Below are 16,925 nucleotides of genomic sequence, written 5' to 3' on the forward strand. Positions count from 1 at the left end.
ACAGTTCTCCTCGTGATGTTCTCCTTGACCTAAGTCGGGCCTAGGTCAAAAAGATTGATTTTATCTGGCTTGCCTCTTGGAACTTCCCTCGTCCACCATGGCAAGCACGCTAGCGGAATCTAGTACTTGCTCATCGATATCTAGCTCTCTCTGAGGCACTAAGACAATCATATTTGTTCCATCCGTAGTCACTGCCTCGAAACAGTTGTCCGGCGTCAAAAGATGCATGTTTGTGTCGAAAATCCGCAGTCCTTTTCGTATATTCTTCTTCGCCACCCGCATCACTTCTGATGGATCAGAAGGATCTACCCATATAGATTGCACATTTCTCCAAATATTGTTCTCTCTGATCTTGAAAAGAATGCATACCTGTTCTGGGGATTCCTTGAGTACCATTTGCTGTTGCTCTCGAAGGTCTTGATCTTCTTTTTTCTCCCGCTCTTGCTCTTGCTCCTGCTCACGTTGCTCCTGTCGGGCTTGCTCCTGTCGGGCTAGTTCCTGTTCGCGTTGTTCCTGTTCGCGTTGTTCCTGTTCGCCTTGTTCCTGTTCGCGTTGTTGCTGTTCGCGTTGTTGTTGTTCCCGTTGCTCTTGTTCCTCCTGCCGAGAATGCTGCTCAGCGGCATCAATGCTATGGTGAGAAGTCACTAATTGAATCCATACCTGGGCCAACAATGCGTCCAAGAGATCCGAAGGCACCATGAAGGCGAAATAAAAGGATCTGAGGACGAAAAATGACGTGATGCCTTCACCGCTCTCATCTTGCTGGTTGTGCAGGAGGTGGAGGAATAGAAAATTCTGATCGTTCTGAAAATTTTCCAAGTTGGGTAACCCGCACCTTCGTTGCAGCTTTTCACCAGGACCTGAAGTGACGAGTAATGGCCTGGACAACTCCGGAGCAATGGGATATCCCAGTAATTCTTCCGTATCCAAAAGCCGGCGAATTTCAGGTGACTCGAACCCGACACGGATGGCCAATTCCGCGAACTGGCGTAGTGTGACTCGATTAGCCTTCACACGAGGTCTGACGGTCACATCGTCACTGATCGGCTCCCGTGGGATGTCGACAAAGTGTCTCATGGCAAAGGCGATGATCTGACGGAAACCGAGGTCTATCTGTGCGTCGCGCGGGCCCCGAATTGTTTCAAACCGTGACTCACCCACTTGGATCACCACTCGGTCATCGTGTTGATTGGTGGCGCTAAATCGGCCTTCAAAGGCCGATAAGATCGTGTCGCGGCGCGATAACGTCATCAGGTGCTTGACGCTCCCGACGCATGCCTCCCAGTAGGTGACATCCCGGAAAAATGTATGCAGGGATGGGATCAGGTACTTAAATCCGCATAACCGCTGAAAGATGTGCCGTCGCTGTTCCTCACTGAAGGCTCTCAGAATTCGACCGGCACGGACTTGGGCTTCAATCTCCTCCGCGTCAAGTGTGGAAACACCTGGAGCTCGGAGCTCTAACGCCTTCACGTCTCGATAATCAAACCTTTGCATGGCACTGGGGTCACCATCAACCAAATCGTGCCAAAATCGTCGGACATGTTCAAGATAGTTCAGTATCTCCTGCGACAAGTTGGTCCATGTCAAGTCAATTGTTTGGTAGCACTACCTACGTCGTCAGACTTCAGTCCCAGCACCTTGTGAAGCGTTGTGAGTAACATCCCGGCCCATAGGCCGGATACATCGAGCAGAGCGTCGAATGCTGCTGTGATTTCAGGGTGCTTTAACAGTGCTTTCAAATTACGACTCCGGCAACCTCGGAGGCGAGCCCACCATCGCGATTCAAAGCTGAAGTTGCGCTGAAAGTGGTACTGACGGATCTTGTAGAAGATCATTCCGTCCGTGGGGATGCTTTCGTTCGCGTATTCCTCGACGAGGCAGCGCTTGACATCCGTCGACAAACCTGGCCGGCACATCAGTCCGCAGCGTTCACCGTGAAGCTCGGTAACTCACCCCCAAGGTAGATGTCAGCGATCTACCATTTGTCCCGAGGAGACAAGAATTCGCGACCGGCTTGGATACGGTGCTTTCCATGGAGGCAGATGACTTCTGCACCAGTAGGAAATCGAAGCTCCGGGTAGTCATCACTTCGGGGGGCGAGCAGCTCGGTTGTTGTCACACCTGAAAGAGCAAGGGCCGCCTCGAAACACCTTTCATCAATTTCGACCAAAATACGAGTGTTGATGAATTGTGGTCGACATCCTTCGCGTCGATAGATACCCTTCAGACGGTCAATATTTTCTCTATCAAGTTGCTCGTGAGCCTCGAATTGAAACTTTAGAATATCAAGAGAAATACGTGCGGTCCCTCGATGTTGCCGGCGCCTTTCCGTTTCGAACTTTGCATCCTCCAGTCGTGCTCGGCTGGTTCGCATGACGAGGGCACTTTTAGAAGTACGAAATTTCCAAGGCCGAACTGTGCGCAAATGACAAGAATAATCGACCAATAACGCCGCGTGAGTGTCCGACTCAGTGTTCTTATATAGCACGATGAAGTGGCTACAGTACTGTATATCCGACATATCTGCAAAGTAAGCAACCGTCTGGATTTGAGATCAGGTATTGTAGCCTTTCCGACTGTATATATGCATGGTGAAAACGTCAAAATACCGCCGTTTTCGGGCTTGCTCTCTAAGCTACTGAGGTCATTGTGATTTACAGTATTGATAATGTCTTTATGATGACTTTTTTCTTTTTTTACATCATTGTCTGTCCCAGCCGCCTCATAAGTGGCAGCTATGCCGCAGTATGACTTTCAGAAGGGGTGACCCCTCTACTGTAATAATCTGAATATGGTTGGGATTTTAAAGAGCATTACAATATTCAACCCCGGCTCCAATGCTTTGATCTCGTTACGAAGTGGATGAGTGGAAATCACCGTTTTCGCGGTATAAAAATAGACGATGATTTATGATGGGTCGACAGAGAACAGGGTGAAGCGATACGGCTGTAAGTAAGCCTACTCAAGGCAGAGGACCGACGCGCACAAGATATTCCAGACATGAGGAAAGGGGCCGCAAGTTCGTTGAACAGACTCGTAAGCCGTACGCTCTTGATATGATTTCCTTCACCTAAGTCCTGCTGCTCGAACCCCATGTTGAAGATTTCCGCCCATATCTCGGGGATAAGACAACCTTGGAAATCCATTCTTGGCTAAGAGACTCCGCGAACTAGTCTCTTAGGATGAAGGCAGAGCGAAGGAAGCAGAATGGGAAACGAGTCATTGAAAGGAAATAAGGCAGCCCCAATGGACTACATGCTCCTAAGGACCATGGTTTTCCATTCATACTCAGGGGAAAGGCTACATACGCTCTTTATCAATGGTAGAGGCTTATGCATGCCAAGTACGCCTTAATCTTTATTGGAGGAATGGCAAGTATTGCTTACGTGATGTGAGCACGGATGAAAAGTAGTGTAGAGAAACCTTATTTGGACTGCGAGAACCGGCTGGCATGAAACCACAAGATAAGAGCCAAGCGACCTACTCAGATAAATATGGTCTCCATTAAGTTCATTTACCCAATTGGTGTCTTTCTCATGATTGACCTGAGGTTAAAGATCTTGTAATGCGGCCTAGTAACCTCCTTCCGTACCTATTTGAAGGGCTGGAAATCCGTCTCGACCAAGGTCACCTTGTCTTGCAGATGCCGTCGTGCCAATCTCCGCAAAACGTCACGGGTTTCCGCAAATGCCGACACTGAATTGGATCAGTCTGTGTTCTTTTCAGGGAACTATGAGACTCACTGAGAATGAGGGTCGAGCCCTGCGACGTCTGCCGCAATTCGGACACTTGCCGCTTGTCCTGTGTGAGCGGATTAAGTCCACTGCGCTCACTCTGGAGTGGCACGTTTGTCCATGGCTGCATGAACTCATCTGTCGAGTACTCGGACAGGACACTTCGTCGCGCCAGATTTGGTACGTCTGAATTCGGTCAACTTGAATCTAGAAGAGGGATGAGGACCGCTTACATTGCGTTCTATACTCGGGGGGGATCGGGGTTGAGGGAAGACTACCAGGAAAGCCTTCCATTTGGCCGTCTCTCGGGATTCAGCATTGAAAGCTAACTCCTTCTCCACCAGTTCGTCAAAGTTGGCCTTTCCGGGATAGACGGTGCTTCGTCTCCCAAACGAGATCTTCGAAATATCGTCGAGGTTGACGTAGATAGATACCTGGAGGATCTATCATTTGATCAGTGATGGTCGAAGAAGGAATTGACGAATCACGTACACCACCGCTCTCCAGCTTGTCTTCATCCAGCACATCGTTCACAAAAGGCTGCGCGGCAATGCCGACATCTGAGATGGTCAGCAGGAGTCGGGTCTGAAGTCGGAATACCCACCAATGTCACTGATCTGCCATATCAAATGGATTCTACGAGTGATCACACGACGATTGTGGTAGCCATGAATCAGTTTCTTCAGGTATGGCACTTGAGAGGCGATTCCGACTCCATCAGCGATCAACACAACCGTCTCGTACTCACCAACCGCGACAGTGTTCCCATGTGGTCCGCTAAACATGGCCCATTTGCACACGAAAGGCCCATCTGGGCGAGCAATGTGATGAAGGTCTCTCGTCAGGCCTCGTCGTGGCTGGATAAAAATCTCCAGATATTCTTGCGCCTCGGTGGACCAAGAGGCGACCATAAACGGATGGCTCTGCCAAAAGGCTCCGAGGCCTACGGAGGGCATCCATAGATTGATGTACTGGCCAGGCTCGATTTTCAAAGGTTTGCAGAGATGCACCTTCACTTTCAGCATCCCACACGAGTTCGTGACGGTGACCCGTGAGCGTTTAAGGAACGACCATCCATTGCGGACAAGAACCAACACGGCTTCACAAGCGAATGCCACTGCCATTAATGCAAGAAAGATGAGAAGATACAATCGATCCGGACACCGTACTGACGACAAATGTTGCCAGATTGAAGCAGCACAAAGAAGTGACAAAATCTGGTGAAGTCGAATAAAGATCTCATAAGACGCTTTCTGGACCAAGCGTCGTGGAGTGATGATGAGTATACAGAATGCCAAAGCCGCCTAGGTAGATTAGCAGCGAGAAAAGCGGCAGGGAAGGAGAATCTCACAATGACCACGAACGGTTTCTCAAGTTCTCTCCGAAATAAGGCCCGCTCGGTCACGGCGGCCACGATGACGTGAAAAGCGGCCAGCCCAAAAGCCACGAAGCTGACCGTACGATGGGCAGCTCGAATGGCGCCCACAGAGAGACCCAACAAGTCGGCCAGAAAGTTGAGGTGGAGACCACTCAACAACGGGCCTAAATTGATGACCGACAACGTCCCTGCGCGGCGTCCGGTATGCGACAGATCGGCGACACCAACACCCAAACACACCACGTTGACTGCCAGATATATTACGCGCAGCAAGACTGCGGTCACAGTCCAGGGACCCATAAAGGCGTGACGGTTGAGAACATAGGTATAACTCAAGTATTGGTGTGTCCGGGAAGCGGTAGCAATGAGCCTGGGAGCAAACGAGGAAACCCCCGTTTGCAGTAGAAATATTAAAGCAATGCCCGCAATGACAACCGCATAAATCTGGGTAATCTCCATGGTGAGCAAGGGATGAATCGTCGGAAGGGAATATTGCCCTGGGAAAGAGGCTTAACAGGCCATGGTTGGGAAGGACAAAGATTGAAGATTAAATAGCTCAGGAGAAGATGATTACCCAGCACTGTGCTATGTTTAGATCTTAGCAGGTAGTGCAAACAGCCGAATTCAGCCGTTGAAATGGAATGCGCCTTAGGAGCAACAAAGTTTCACTATTCTATCTCGTTTAACGTATGTCCGGAACTGTGGTCTGTGATAGGCTCTGACAGCCAGAATCTCCGTGAACCCAAACGCAGGTCGGGAATTCACATAGAATGGAATTACATGTGAGGCTTGCCTGGGATGGTTTCCCCGAGATTGAGGCAGCGTCATATCGCCAACCGATTTGAAAGCTTCGCATCATGCATAGCAAAGAATACTTAGATTTAATGCTACCGGACCTCAATCGAAGTATCTGTAGGCTCTCCGAACGGAGAACGAAGCCAGCTCTTCCAACAACACCAAGTCCTCCTTGCGCCATGAACGCTGCAACAAATTGTGCTTGGAGGATTAGCAGCTGTCAGAAATATTCTTGTTCAGAAGTCCTCACCTGTTGTAGTTCCGTCACGGACTCTGCAGAAGTAGTCATCGACAAAAATCCCACGGATGGAGAGTTCCCGGGCCAGCGATTGGGATTCTCGATCCCGATAGCTCCATCGTCTTTTACATATTTCTGCATAAGCTCCATTGCGATAAAGCCGACCGCCCTCACATCGGCCGTGTTTGGTTCCTCAGCGGCGCAACAGTACTCTTGGTTGGCTGCAATCAATCAGTCCTTCCCTATACGGCCATTGTTGGAGGCTCACCCGGGACGATGTCTCCGCTCGGCTTCAGTAGTACGTTTGAGCATGCCAACGTGCCGTGCTGGAGCCCGATTGAGCTCAAATAACACAGACCTTCCAGAATCTAATCTAGTCAGAAAACAGGTCTCCATCAGCACCTAGGACGTCAACAAACCTGTGCCAGAATGGCGACCAGCTGTCGCTCAGTTGGATAAGCCGGGCAAGCCACCACTTGCTCCAGCGAGACGAAAACGTGTTCGAAGACGGCAAAGTACGTCTGTTCCCACTCGAAAACCTCCATCACCCTGATAAATTTCTCGTGGCGAACTGTGTCCAACATGTCGAGGATTCCTTCCCCTTCACGTCTTTTGTAATTTTTGATGGCAAACTTGCCTGAATTCGGAGATAAACCGACGGCGACGGTGACAAAGTCCTCGAATTTGAGCTCATATCCCTGCTTGTACATCTTCCACGGTGATTCGTGCCGGACCGTCAGCAGAATCGTTCTCGCGCCGGGAGGAGTCTGGCGGTGAGCAGATGCGCTAGGTTTCAGCATTCCTGGCTCGGTGGCCTTTTCAATTTGTTTTCCAATTCCCTTTTTGATATCTCTTCCCGTGTCAGTGGCAGGGGACAATTTTTCCATGATGTGCTGATCCTTTCCGCTGTCCTGGCGATCTGCTCGAGGTGGTTTGGAGCGGTCGATGACTTGGAGCCGGGTTCATTCCCGATAGCTCCAAAATCGATACGTGATTCTCTATTCTGGGTTGAACGAGCGAGGTGCCGATGGGATCCAGGCTGCATGGGTATGGGCATGGTTATGAGGGAGGTGTAAGTCAGACTTAGTCCTGGTAAGAAATTGTTCGGGGTAGGTTGGATATTTAAATAGTCACAGTGGTGGAAATGCTTTAACCTCTGACTCCTGGCAGAATTGTTTACCTACATTAAGTCGTGTTGGTCTTGCAAATTTCCAAGGTTCTGAAGTTATATGCCTCGAGTTTCAAGACCAAAAACATCATATTGCGGCCACTTCCATGCCGTTTCGCTAAGATCATCTCACTGACCTATCCCCATTATTACAGAACCGTATTCAAGCTTACATCCTAGTGATAACCGACACTGATATCCTTTCCCGCAAAATCGACGAAAATGACTAGTTTTCCTCAAGCGGACCCATACATACATATTGGTCATTCGCTACCTGACAGAATGGAAATCCACAATGCGCAATAGAAGTCCAGGTGAACGGGGTATTCGGAGTGATGGTCGAAGTCAGCCACGTATTTGGATCGGAAGATTGTTGAGTACATTGAAGCTGGAAACATTTAGTAGATGGCTCCCCTTGAACGCCTATGACTCACTATGTCAAAACAATTGTCTGAGCAGGCTAGGGTGTCTGCCTGGCTCATTTCGCAAGTGGAGCCTTCAAGGACGGTAAGGGCATCGCCAGGACATTGACGGCGAAAAAGATTTGGCGTGTCGAAAGGCGTAGACATGACCAGCTGCACAGAGGCTGTAAGAAACACTAAGAGTCGTTTGAATTCGTGCATGTTACAGACTTTCTCAGTACAACGATAGTTCTTGGATATGTGGTGATACAGTCCTGTGGAAACGGTAACCAGGGCGACTTCAAGAGAAATTTGGCGGTAATTATATGTGAAGTCCTTCGTAGACACAGAGTGTCGATCCTCAGGGCTCCAAGGTCTAGATGTGACCACTTTCTGAACACTCGATGCTCTGAGTTCTAATATTAGAAACACAATACTTGAAGATTGACCTAAATTTGAGATCAAAATCGGCAATGGGGAAGAATCCGGTATGAGTATGTAGAGAGGCACTCGGCGCAGTAAAGTTTACGGTAGTAGTGCTGACGTGCGATTCTGAACTTAAATTGGTTTCTCGTGGGGTAGTTATAAGTCTTGTATCATTCTCTCAGCCTGCTCGATGGAGGAAACACGTCCGGACACAGCATATTTAAGGTATTAGATTTTATTTCACAATTTGGCCTTCAATCCCTTTCACTCACACCCAGTTGCCTCACCCACCTATACAGTAACAATACATCAGGGCCTGTGCGCGTCAATGGAAATTTTTATAGATGATCTGTAGATTGTGGTTGATCGCCAAGCCAAGCTTTTAGCGTCAGGGGCTACAGCCTCGCACCCATCTCAGAACTATGGCGCACCTAACACTTCCGTTGTTTTTCACTCTCAACCATATGCCAATCAATCACTGAGAATATCAGCTCTTCTCTTTATTGCAGCAAGATCATGCTTCCTTTAGTGACGCTTGGGTGCACTCGTCAGCGCTTGCATTATTAACATGACTCGCCTCCTGGGTTACAAAAGCTTGGGTTCCCTGTGTCGTGGTTTCCTCTTCCTGAGGGAAGTCCTTCTCATCCGTGTCCTCATAGACAAAGTTGACCCAGCCATACCCCTGATCGCATTTCCTTTGTGTGTCTTCTTGCCGTAGGGGCACATCTACCAGTGCTGTTTGATCCGCGGCGTAGAGATCGTACTTGAAGAATTGGCCTATTGTGGTGACGGTATTCGTAGATGAAGGGGTTGATTCAACTGCCGGTGTATCGAAATTTCTGTTAGAAGGAAGGATAGGTAGGTCATCTTGGCTTGACACTGCGGTGTGTAAATCAGCGGAAAGGTGAGACTCGTCCGTGATGGTTTTGTCACTCGTAATCGACGCGTCAGGGCCAACCAATTCACCCGCAGCCGAGCCGCGGCCAGGAGAGTGTGTTCCTGAACATTGGTGCAGCAAGCTTTCAACCCGAAGAAGGGTGGCTTGAACATCTTCGAGAACTTCTCGGTCAAAGCGGGACGAGCGTAGAAGGGAGGAGATCCTCCCCCCGGTGAGAAGAGTCAGCGATAAGTCGTCCATCGAATGACGGTCTAGTCACGAATCGTCCGGTGGGAAAGAGCATTCCCCGTCAATCAGGCTCCTGGCAGGCTCGACACCCTGATAATGCAGGTGAGAACGTAGATACGGTACGAGAAGTCAGGCAAGGTTGAATCATTCTAGATTACCGCTTCACGGGTCCATCGATAGTTATAGTAGACTCGTAGTAATACAATAAAAGTATGAGTACGTTTTAAGAAGTAATGCGATCTGAGCCTTGACAAAGGGATTGAGAGGGTGTGAGAGCTCTTCGAAGACAACTTCAGCAGGGGACCAGATCATCTTTCTTGCTTGTTCTCGGGGGAGAGCAAAGATGACTGTCCATTGGTGGGCCATTCCCAGGATAGGTTCGTGGTAATTCCAAAAAAGGAGCCCCCTTGGATTGTCTTTCTATTTTTATCCTACCCTTACTGTGGGTATTCTCGAATGATGAATGATAACTTTTGGTCCTTCGACAGTTCTGTTGTATTGTATATTCCTGTACTGTATGTACGTACATGATAGGTTTTATTCATGCCAAGAGACAGTACAGTATTTGTCAAGAACTCGAAGGATGGACAATTTTCGGGCTGGAAATCGAGGAGAATTAACAGGAGGGTCGATGGAAGCGGACGCCCTCTTCTGAAAACAATGGGCCAGTTATTCCTTCGCATTCGCTCATTGATCATAATACCCTTTGAGCCCTGCGCAGGGCAGTGAGAATATCTTTTTTTTGTCATTTTTTGCCAACAGTCTATCGATGAGAGAGCCTTGAACTGAAGACAATTCCACGAAATGCACAAGAATTTTCAACTTTCCTCATTTCAGGGGCCTTGTAGGTATGACTGCGCTCCCAGATGACATCCAACGTCCTGAGAGCGGGCGAGAGTTGTTCGTTTTCAACGTATTGATATAGTGCCGAGCAAAGAGTGTCACTTCTTCCACGCTGGGCCATGACCAAGATCAAGAATTTTAACGACGTTGGAAATGAGACCATTCGTGCAAGAGGCTCACAACCATCTTCCAACTTCACGGCTTCTGTTGCTGGTAATGTGAGCTTGGTAAGATGTCGATATCCGGTGAGATCAAGGGGCTGAGCCGGTGTGGAGGTGGTCCAGGTATCAATGGCCAATACCTCTAGGTTCTGTTGACATTGATAGAGCCCTGCGCTGATCCCCTGTGCCACTGCTTTGGCATGATACCATGGCACTCCCGGAGTCATACCCAAAATAGGTTGCAATTCGAACTGGCGTAAATCTTGGCAGCAGCGAAGCAACGACGCGACCTCAGCTTCATCCATGTGAGGATGAAAGAGACTAAGGTAACGGAGAGGCGAGGTTATATCCCCGACCGTGTTCGGAAGAGAGTACCCGCGCAGACTCCAAGATCTGAATATTTCCAAGGAGGGCAGCCGCAGAATAGACTTCACGTCCACGCCAGCATCTTCGTTGGCGAAAAGGCTGAGACTGGCCATACTCTTGAATGGGAGCCCTCCTTTGGCATCGACGCTGGACCATTGTACCAATCTGTTCAGGTACTGCGCTGATCTTCCGAGCTGCAGCTCGACCTCCACGAGACGATGCAGCTGAGAAAGTATGGATGAGATCCAGATTGCGCCGTTGTTGTAATGAAGATCCTCGGCCACCTGTGGAATGGTCGAATGCCACCTCTTCAGAGGTAGCAGGAAATATCTTTGCGCTTCTTCTTGAGCAGTTGTTGTGTCCTGCACACTCGATCTCTGGTCGCGATGGGAAATGGCCTGGAGATCAGTCTTCTCGAGAGCTCCTGCTTCGAAGTATTGAACCAGCAATCCTAGATCAGGATGTTCTGTGAGGGTCCGAGCGAAATGAACTGCGGCTCTTGGAGAAGGCAAAAATACGGCTTTATAAATCAATTTTCGTGCGACAGCGTGAAAGCGTTTCGAAGTCAGTGAGATTGCGAACAAGTTGCCACAGGTGTTACTGGTGCCGTAAGGCTTGATCGACAGGTGTTGGACAACCAGAAAGAGAAGTTCATGTGGGAGGTCAAATAAATGTGCCATCGAGTCCGTTGACTACTGTATCAAAATCAGCCCCAGAACTTGTTAAATGAGGAATAGGCGACGATCGCGTAGCTGCTGAATCATCCTAGGGCGTCAAGTGATATAATTTGATGATTGTTGCCAGGAACACCCTTTCATCCTGCTTATAACTGCACCTGCTGGTCAAGACACGAATCGATGGAACCCAGCGGGACTTTATATGGTGCATCTTCATGCGGGAGTTTTGTTAAGGTATTACAGTATCTCGATTTAGCTTCCTTGGTTTACGTTTCTTCCTTCACACGATCTGTGAAGAAGCCTTGCTCAATGCTCTGGGATAACATTGCGGGAAAAGAACTGCAATTCAGTGCTAAACCACCAATCATTCTTAGGTGGACCATCCTGTGCGAAGATCCAGTAACCTTAACCCAAGAAAAGAAACATGCTGCAATGATGAGGATGAAGACAAGAACGACCAATTTAATCAAAGGAGACTGTCTGGTGACTGGAGCACCGAATTGCATGCATATCTCAGAGATTCAGGAGGAGTGTCAGACTTCAAGAAAAGCACGATGGTTGAGACAAGCTTGACAGAAAATATATTTCCATCTTATCTTTACCTTGTTACGCACCCCTCCCTGGCTCTGCTGTACTGCAGCACCTTGTGGTACAGAGACAATTTGCCAGCAATACTGCATATAGTATTCACGGCTTTGGACGTTCGAGAGTACCCGTGGCTGCTAGTGCTTATTTTTGGGTGGAATGAACATCCCGTCCTGAGTTCGAAGCCTCTCCGTTCGAAGCTTCTACGTATATGTCGATAGTGTGGTACAGTACATATGTTGGCCTTCTTCTATATAAGCAACGCCTTCAAAATATCTTGGCCTGGTTTTGCTGTTACAAGATACATGGAGGGTAGCATAATCTTCCAAACACTCTTCTTCCCAGCTGTTTGGCTCTTATGGGTAGCATTACTGTTGTGTATATCACTGGCTTACAAATCGATAAACAACTCCGCAGCCTTGAACATGGCAAAGGTCACAGATTACAGAACATTACAGACGGCCCAGAAAGGCAAAGACTGCAGCTACGACGATGGGAGTACACTTACGTTGTCCACACGACCGAATCTACGCAGCCGACTTGTAGAGGTTCTACTTCAGCGGTCCAAACACGAGACACACGCCAGTCTCGTTGGTCGACTGCCCGTCATTGGAATTGACATGGATCGACGAGAGCGCCAACGGTCACCGACAGAGAAATCACAACCGAATGTTCAGTTGGAAAGCTTTCACGTCGAATACATCAAGCGTTCCAAATACGACCTGGATCGCCAGGAAGTGCTCTATGAAATCAAATGGCTGGGTTACCGAGATGCCGAAAACACCTGGGAACCCAGAGAAAACCTACTCCCGTAAGGAACTTTGAAAAACCAAACAAAAAGAACACTTAGGTTGACAGACTGCAGTGACTGCTTGGCTAACATGCTTGTTCATCATTATCTCATCGGATCGACGCCGCTTTCAATCCACAAGCCTAATCGATACACAAGTCGACCGGCTTTGTCAAAGTCGGTCAACAAGTCCAGCGGCTCGGCGGAGAGAATTATCAATCATGACAACTTCTCCCTCCACGTCGATTGCATAAGCCAGGTTCTTCAAACGGATTGGGAGCAAGAGGTGGTGGAAGTGGAAGATCTACACATCTCAAGCTCTGGGGAGCCGGCAGCTGTCGCGATGACCAGCGACGGGCAAAGACATACCTTGACCACCGAATGGCTGGCGCTTCACTGTCCGCTGAAAATGTTGAGATTTTACGAGACGAATGGGAATTTTTAATGTCTCAATGTGGATAGAATAATGTACAGGCCTAAAGAGTGAATTTTTCGGCTGCTGACTGCGAATTCCTGTCTGGCTCTAGGTAAATGGAAGTAACTTGGCAGCAGGTACAAAACGTACTCTAGAATTGAATACTTTGTCTTGTTCGCCTTGTGCTTAACCTTCATTCTTCATCTACAGAAGCCTTTGATCCGCCTTGAATACGCAGAAGTTACTGTAAAACTAGATCTATCGTGCCGTGGTCATGGTGCGATGTCCACCTTGACGAGACCCTAAAATCATATCGGCGATTTCAGAGCCGACCTCTGAGCAGGGCTCAAAGTTTCTTCTAATCATCCTGCTGATGTCCTTGTCCATCGTCTGCCAGTGTGAAAAACTTGGGAATGATGTGTCTATAGACACAGGCACAAATTGGTGGCGAAACTTTTGGTTCATGAATTGGTTAGCTTCAGGTAAAATTGCGTCGAAGGCACTCCTCCGCTGGGTGAGAGCTGTCAGGAAGGCTCTTCGTCCAGGTTCACCGAAATCATATCTGTTACGTAGCGATCAGCTCAGCGGTCTTACTGGGATCTCGTAAAACCCTGTACAGTACGTCAAAAGGGCAACGGCCTTACCGGGAGTCTGGCTCGCAGGAAGGGGCCAGAAGTAACATGCCAGGTCCAAAGCCTTCGATCAGCTTGGACCAAAATCCCCCAATGGCACGCCATTTTTCGACTCTGCGCCTCATGCTTCGTGGGGGCACACCCTTAAATCTTGAATCGGAGAGATGGAGGTCGACAAGACAATCCTTGACCACTGTGGACGCGCCCTTGCCTTGGCCCATCGCTAGGGACGGTGAACTGCCATGTCGTCGATACCACTCCCGCATCCAGGCCAAGAAGGGAGAGTCGGCGCTTTTCCGGGTATCGTTGGAGGCGGCCACATAAAGCTGATAGTAATGTGCAAGGTCTATTCGATTCTTCAAGCTTTGGACTTCGGCTCTCAGCGAGTTCCTTTCCAGTAAACGACCCTGTTGTAGGACAAAGTTGACGAAGCTTGGTACGTCGTGGCGTTGAGACATGCCAATCGACGCGGTCGTGTCCATATCCGGTAAAAGTTGCGAAGTAATATCTTGCCACTCTTCTTTTAAGGTAGAGATGAGCGCACCCCGATTGTTCGTCCCGAAACGCTGGGCCAATCCTTCTGGAGTGTGCTCCACTTTCGCCTTCTTTCGTGGGAATTGAACAGTTCGATTTGCACATGTTCTTTTCCTTCCATTCGCGGAACGTGTGCCGCGCACGTCCTCTTCATTGACCATGTCGTTGTCATAATCATCAACCCCTTCCCTCCGAGACAGTCTTCCTGCTCGTTGTCCGCTCTCCTGACATCCTGACTGCGGCACGATACAAGCGGCATTTTGCGGTGACCAACCAGGGTGTTCTACCCCCGTCGAGCACACTTGACCGGCATTCGGTCCTGCCAAAACGGGACTGCCACCAGAATCGCGAGCTTCACGTGATTCGCCAGCCGCATAACAGGTTGCAGTCGAGCGAGAAACGGCAACAGGTCCAGCATTAGGTGAACCTGAATTGTGCGTGGTCGAATTGTGCGTGATCGAGTGCCTCAACACTGGCGTGCTTTTCCGGAAAACTCGTTCCATATGAACATTTTCTCGTGGCGCTGGGCCTCCGCCTGTTTCGAAGGGATCTTGGTTATTTTCTCGCTTCAGCGGAACTTGTTCTGATTGGTACAACGTCGACCATATGGGGTCTTCCGGCAATGGAGGATCAATCTCGTCCATGGAGCCTGTGAACGGCTGGGTCAAAGGAGATCCGGCAGGCAAAGGATGCAATCCTGGTGAAGTCGAGACGACCTGCTTCTGTAGCTTCTTCAGTGAAAATGTTTTCAGGTGATACTTTGCATAACAATCTCGGCGGTAGCTGCGACGAGCTCAACTTTGGACCTTGACAGTTGCTGTCGCCTCTGTGTCGCGGCAGGAAAACTTGGGGACTATGGGAACATAACCAGGATATGGCGTCTTCTAGTGTAGCAGCCACTCTGTCGACGATATCCGTCGGCGGTTCGGTGACAGACTCCATGCATGCTCTCTCGAATGAATTCCAAAGCTCTTTCAAGCTATCAGGGGTTGCACCGGGATGGACGGAAGATTCCATATCTGCTCCTGTAAAGGAACCGCAGTCAAGACGTTTTCGATTTGGTGTATGAGTTCCAACGATGGGGGGACAATGACTGACTTCCATGAGACCAGGAGTTCGGGAAGCGGCTTTTAAAAGATAGAGGCACGGCGAGAGTGAGGTACTTCTCTATGTGGGCTGAGTGGTTGTTGAAGTCCAGAAAACACCACGGTCTCTACGTCAAATGTGACCCAGCTCCTGAAGCGGGGCGTAATCGCTTGGTTAAAAAATGCTGCGATGTTGTCTTGTCATTTCGACTGTACGGCATCATTGGATGCTGCATTGAGTAGTAGATTTTTTGAGTCCTTTCATTGTGTACTGTAACTATGGCTGTGCCAACGCTAATTAGGCAGACTAAGGCGAGGTCTCAGTCAATACTCTACTCATCCTGCTCGTGTCGCACCGTATTCCACTTTTGTAGATCGAATGTGCGAGTGACATTAGCTTTCGAAAACAACTAACATTGGGTCCAACCGTTTGACGTCGTCAGCCACTTCGAATATGGATGAGTAATACCGATGAGAGCGAGAGATTTCCGTCTTCGCGCAAGTTGTCCATAGTAATTGACCAAATCAGAAGCCACTAGAAATGCCTTCTACGTCGCGTTGCTTTCCCTTCTCCCTAGTTTGCATCATGAAAAGTTAAGCTTGGTGCAGTACAGTAAGAATTGCATGAACCAGGGGATTGATTTCAAGTTTATATCCTATCAGGAAGAGAGAGCTGAAAGTTTACGGTTTAAATATCGGATCACGCTACAACCTGTCCTGACATATGGGTACTTGCCATCAGGTACGGTCACAGAAAAGAGGGGTGAGAAGGAAGTGTGAACAAAAGGGTGAGAGAGAGGGTGAGGGAGAAGAAGAGGGTGTGTGTGAGAGAAGGTGAGGGTGTGTGAGGGGGAGAGAGAGAGAGAGAGATTGAGGAAGAGGGTGAGGGTGAGGGTGTGAGTAAGAGGGGGTTTGAGAGAGGCAGGCAGCGATGAAAAATGGAAGAAAAATCGACATTTTTGTGCTCCACCTATTGACTCCAGAAGATTTTTCTTCCATTTTTCCATCGCTGTGGGATTTGGAGGACCATCTCAGTGCCTTCGCATCCTAAGGAGTTCGTCCTCTGTCGCTCTATGAGTAGCACCCATGAGGATAGTGCACAGGATAGGAGTATTGGGCAGTTACGGTGCTGAGCCTCGGAAGCCTTCTTTTCGTTGCTGAAATAAAGGCGTGTTGACTAGTCCTGTGGGAGGTGGGCCTTTCTTTTCAACTCAGTCCATTTGCAAGTCAGCTCGACATGAGAGCACAATGTCGACTTGCAGAGGTCAAGTCTCCGAGAGGCCATTCCTTGTCCAAAAAGGCATCAGGAACTGAAACGGGTTTCTGCTCGTCATACTGAGCAAGACAGCATTGACACATTCGTCATTCATCTCGTCCAGCTTGGGCTTGGAGACTCAGAGACGGCAATATAGCTCATTCTCTTGCTCATGTGATTTCATGTCTCGAGTAGACGAACAAGGGAGCGATGATGTTCAGTCATTGTGAAGAGAAGATGTTGAGACGTTGAAGGAAGGGTTCACGCAGGAAGGAGAAAAACGAAGGGGAGAAGTTGGGAAGAGAAAGGGAAG

At 48.9% G+C, this 16,925-nt stretch overlaps 5 protein-coding genes across 5 annotated transcripts; 1 reads left to right on the forward strand and 4 right to left on the reverse strand.

The window, feature by feature from the left end:
* Positions 1 to 3,871: 3,871 nt before the first annotated feature.
* Positions 3,872 to 5,574, reverse strand: PV06_11478 (uncharacterized protein; the record flags this gene model as incomplete). The annotated part of the gene is made up of 4 exons (XM_016413163.1): positions 3,872 to 4,180; positions 4,230 to 4,297; positions 4,342 to 5,041; positions 5,089 to 5,574. 4 exons carry the CDS (start codon positions 5,572 to 5,574, stop codon positions 3,872 to 3,874), a joined length of 1,563 nt encoding a protein of 520 aa, XP_016256446.1.
* A 438-nt stretch (positions 5,575 to 6,012) lies between these two features.
* On the reverse strand, positions 6,013 to 7,035 carry PV06_11479 (uncharacterized protein; the record flags this gene model as incomplete). Its single annotated transcript, XM_016413164.1, has 4 exons — positions 6,013 to 6,111; positions 6,161 to 6,369; positions 6,417 to 6,516; positions 6,568 to 7,035. The coding sequence occupies 4 exons, from the start codon at positions 7,033 to 7,035 to the stop codon at positions 6,013 to 6,015; spliced, it is 876 nt and encodes a 291-aa protein (XP_016256447.1).
* Positions 7,036 to 8,657: 1,622 nt separating this feature from the next.
* Positions 8,658 to 9,281, reverse strand: PV06_11480 (uncharacterized protein; the record flags this gene model as incomplete). Its single annotated transcript, XM_016413165.1, has 1 exon — positions 8,658 to 9,281. One exon carries the CDS (start codon positions 9,279 to 9,281, stop codon positions 8,658 to 8,660), a length of 624 nt encoding a protein of 207 aa, XP_016256448.1.
* A 3,045-nt stretch (positions 9,282 to 12,326) lies between these two features.
* Positions 12,327 to 13,136, forward strand: PV06_11481 (uncharacterized protein; the record flags this gene model as incomplete). The annotated part of the gene is made up of 2 exons (XM_016413166.1): positions 12,327 to 12,712; positions 12,767 to 13,136. The coding sequence occupies 2 exons, from the start codon at positions 12,327 to 12,329 to the stop codon at positions 13,134 to 13,136; spliced, it is 756 nt and encodes a 251-aa protein (XP_016256449.1).
* Positions 13,131 to 16,925, reverse strand: PV06_11482 (uncharacterized protein). Its single transcript, XM_016413167.1, has 2 exons — positions 13,751 to 16,925; positions 13,131 to 13,668 (listed from the first exon to the last, which is right to left on the reverse strand). The coding sequence occupies exons 1-2, from the start codon at positions 14,914 to 14,916 to the stop codon at positions 13,365 to 13,367; spliced, it is 1,470 nt and encodes a 489-aa protein (XP_016256450.1). The 5' UTR covers positions 14,917 to 16,925; the 3' UTR covers positions 13,131 to 13,364.

Source organism: Exophiala oligosperma (assembly GCF_000835515.1).
Source record: "Exophiala oligosperma strain CBS 72588 unplaced genomic scaffold supercont1.35, whole genome shotgun sequence".
In the NCBI taxonomy this organism is placed as follows: Eukaryota; Fungi; Ascomycota; class Eurotiomycetes; order Chaetothyriales; family Herpotrichiellaceae; genus Exophiala; species Exophiala oligosperma.

Bases quoted from the DNA above. Each gene is read 5' to 3' on its own strand.
- PV06_11482 (XM_016413167.1), bottom strand. From the start codon at position 14,916: ATGGACGAGATTGATCCTCCATTGCCGGAAGACCCCATATGGTCGACG. The intron at 13,669-13,750 runs GTAAGGCCGTTG...GCTACGTAACAG, and splicing joins TCCTGCGAGCCAGACTCCCG to ATATGATTTCGGTGAACCTG.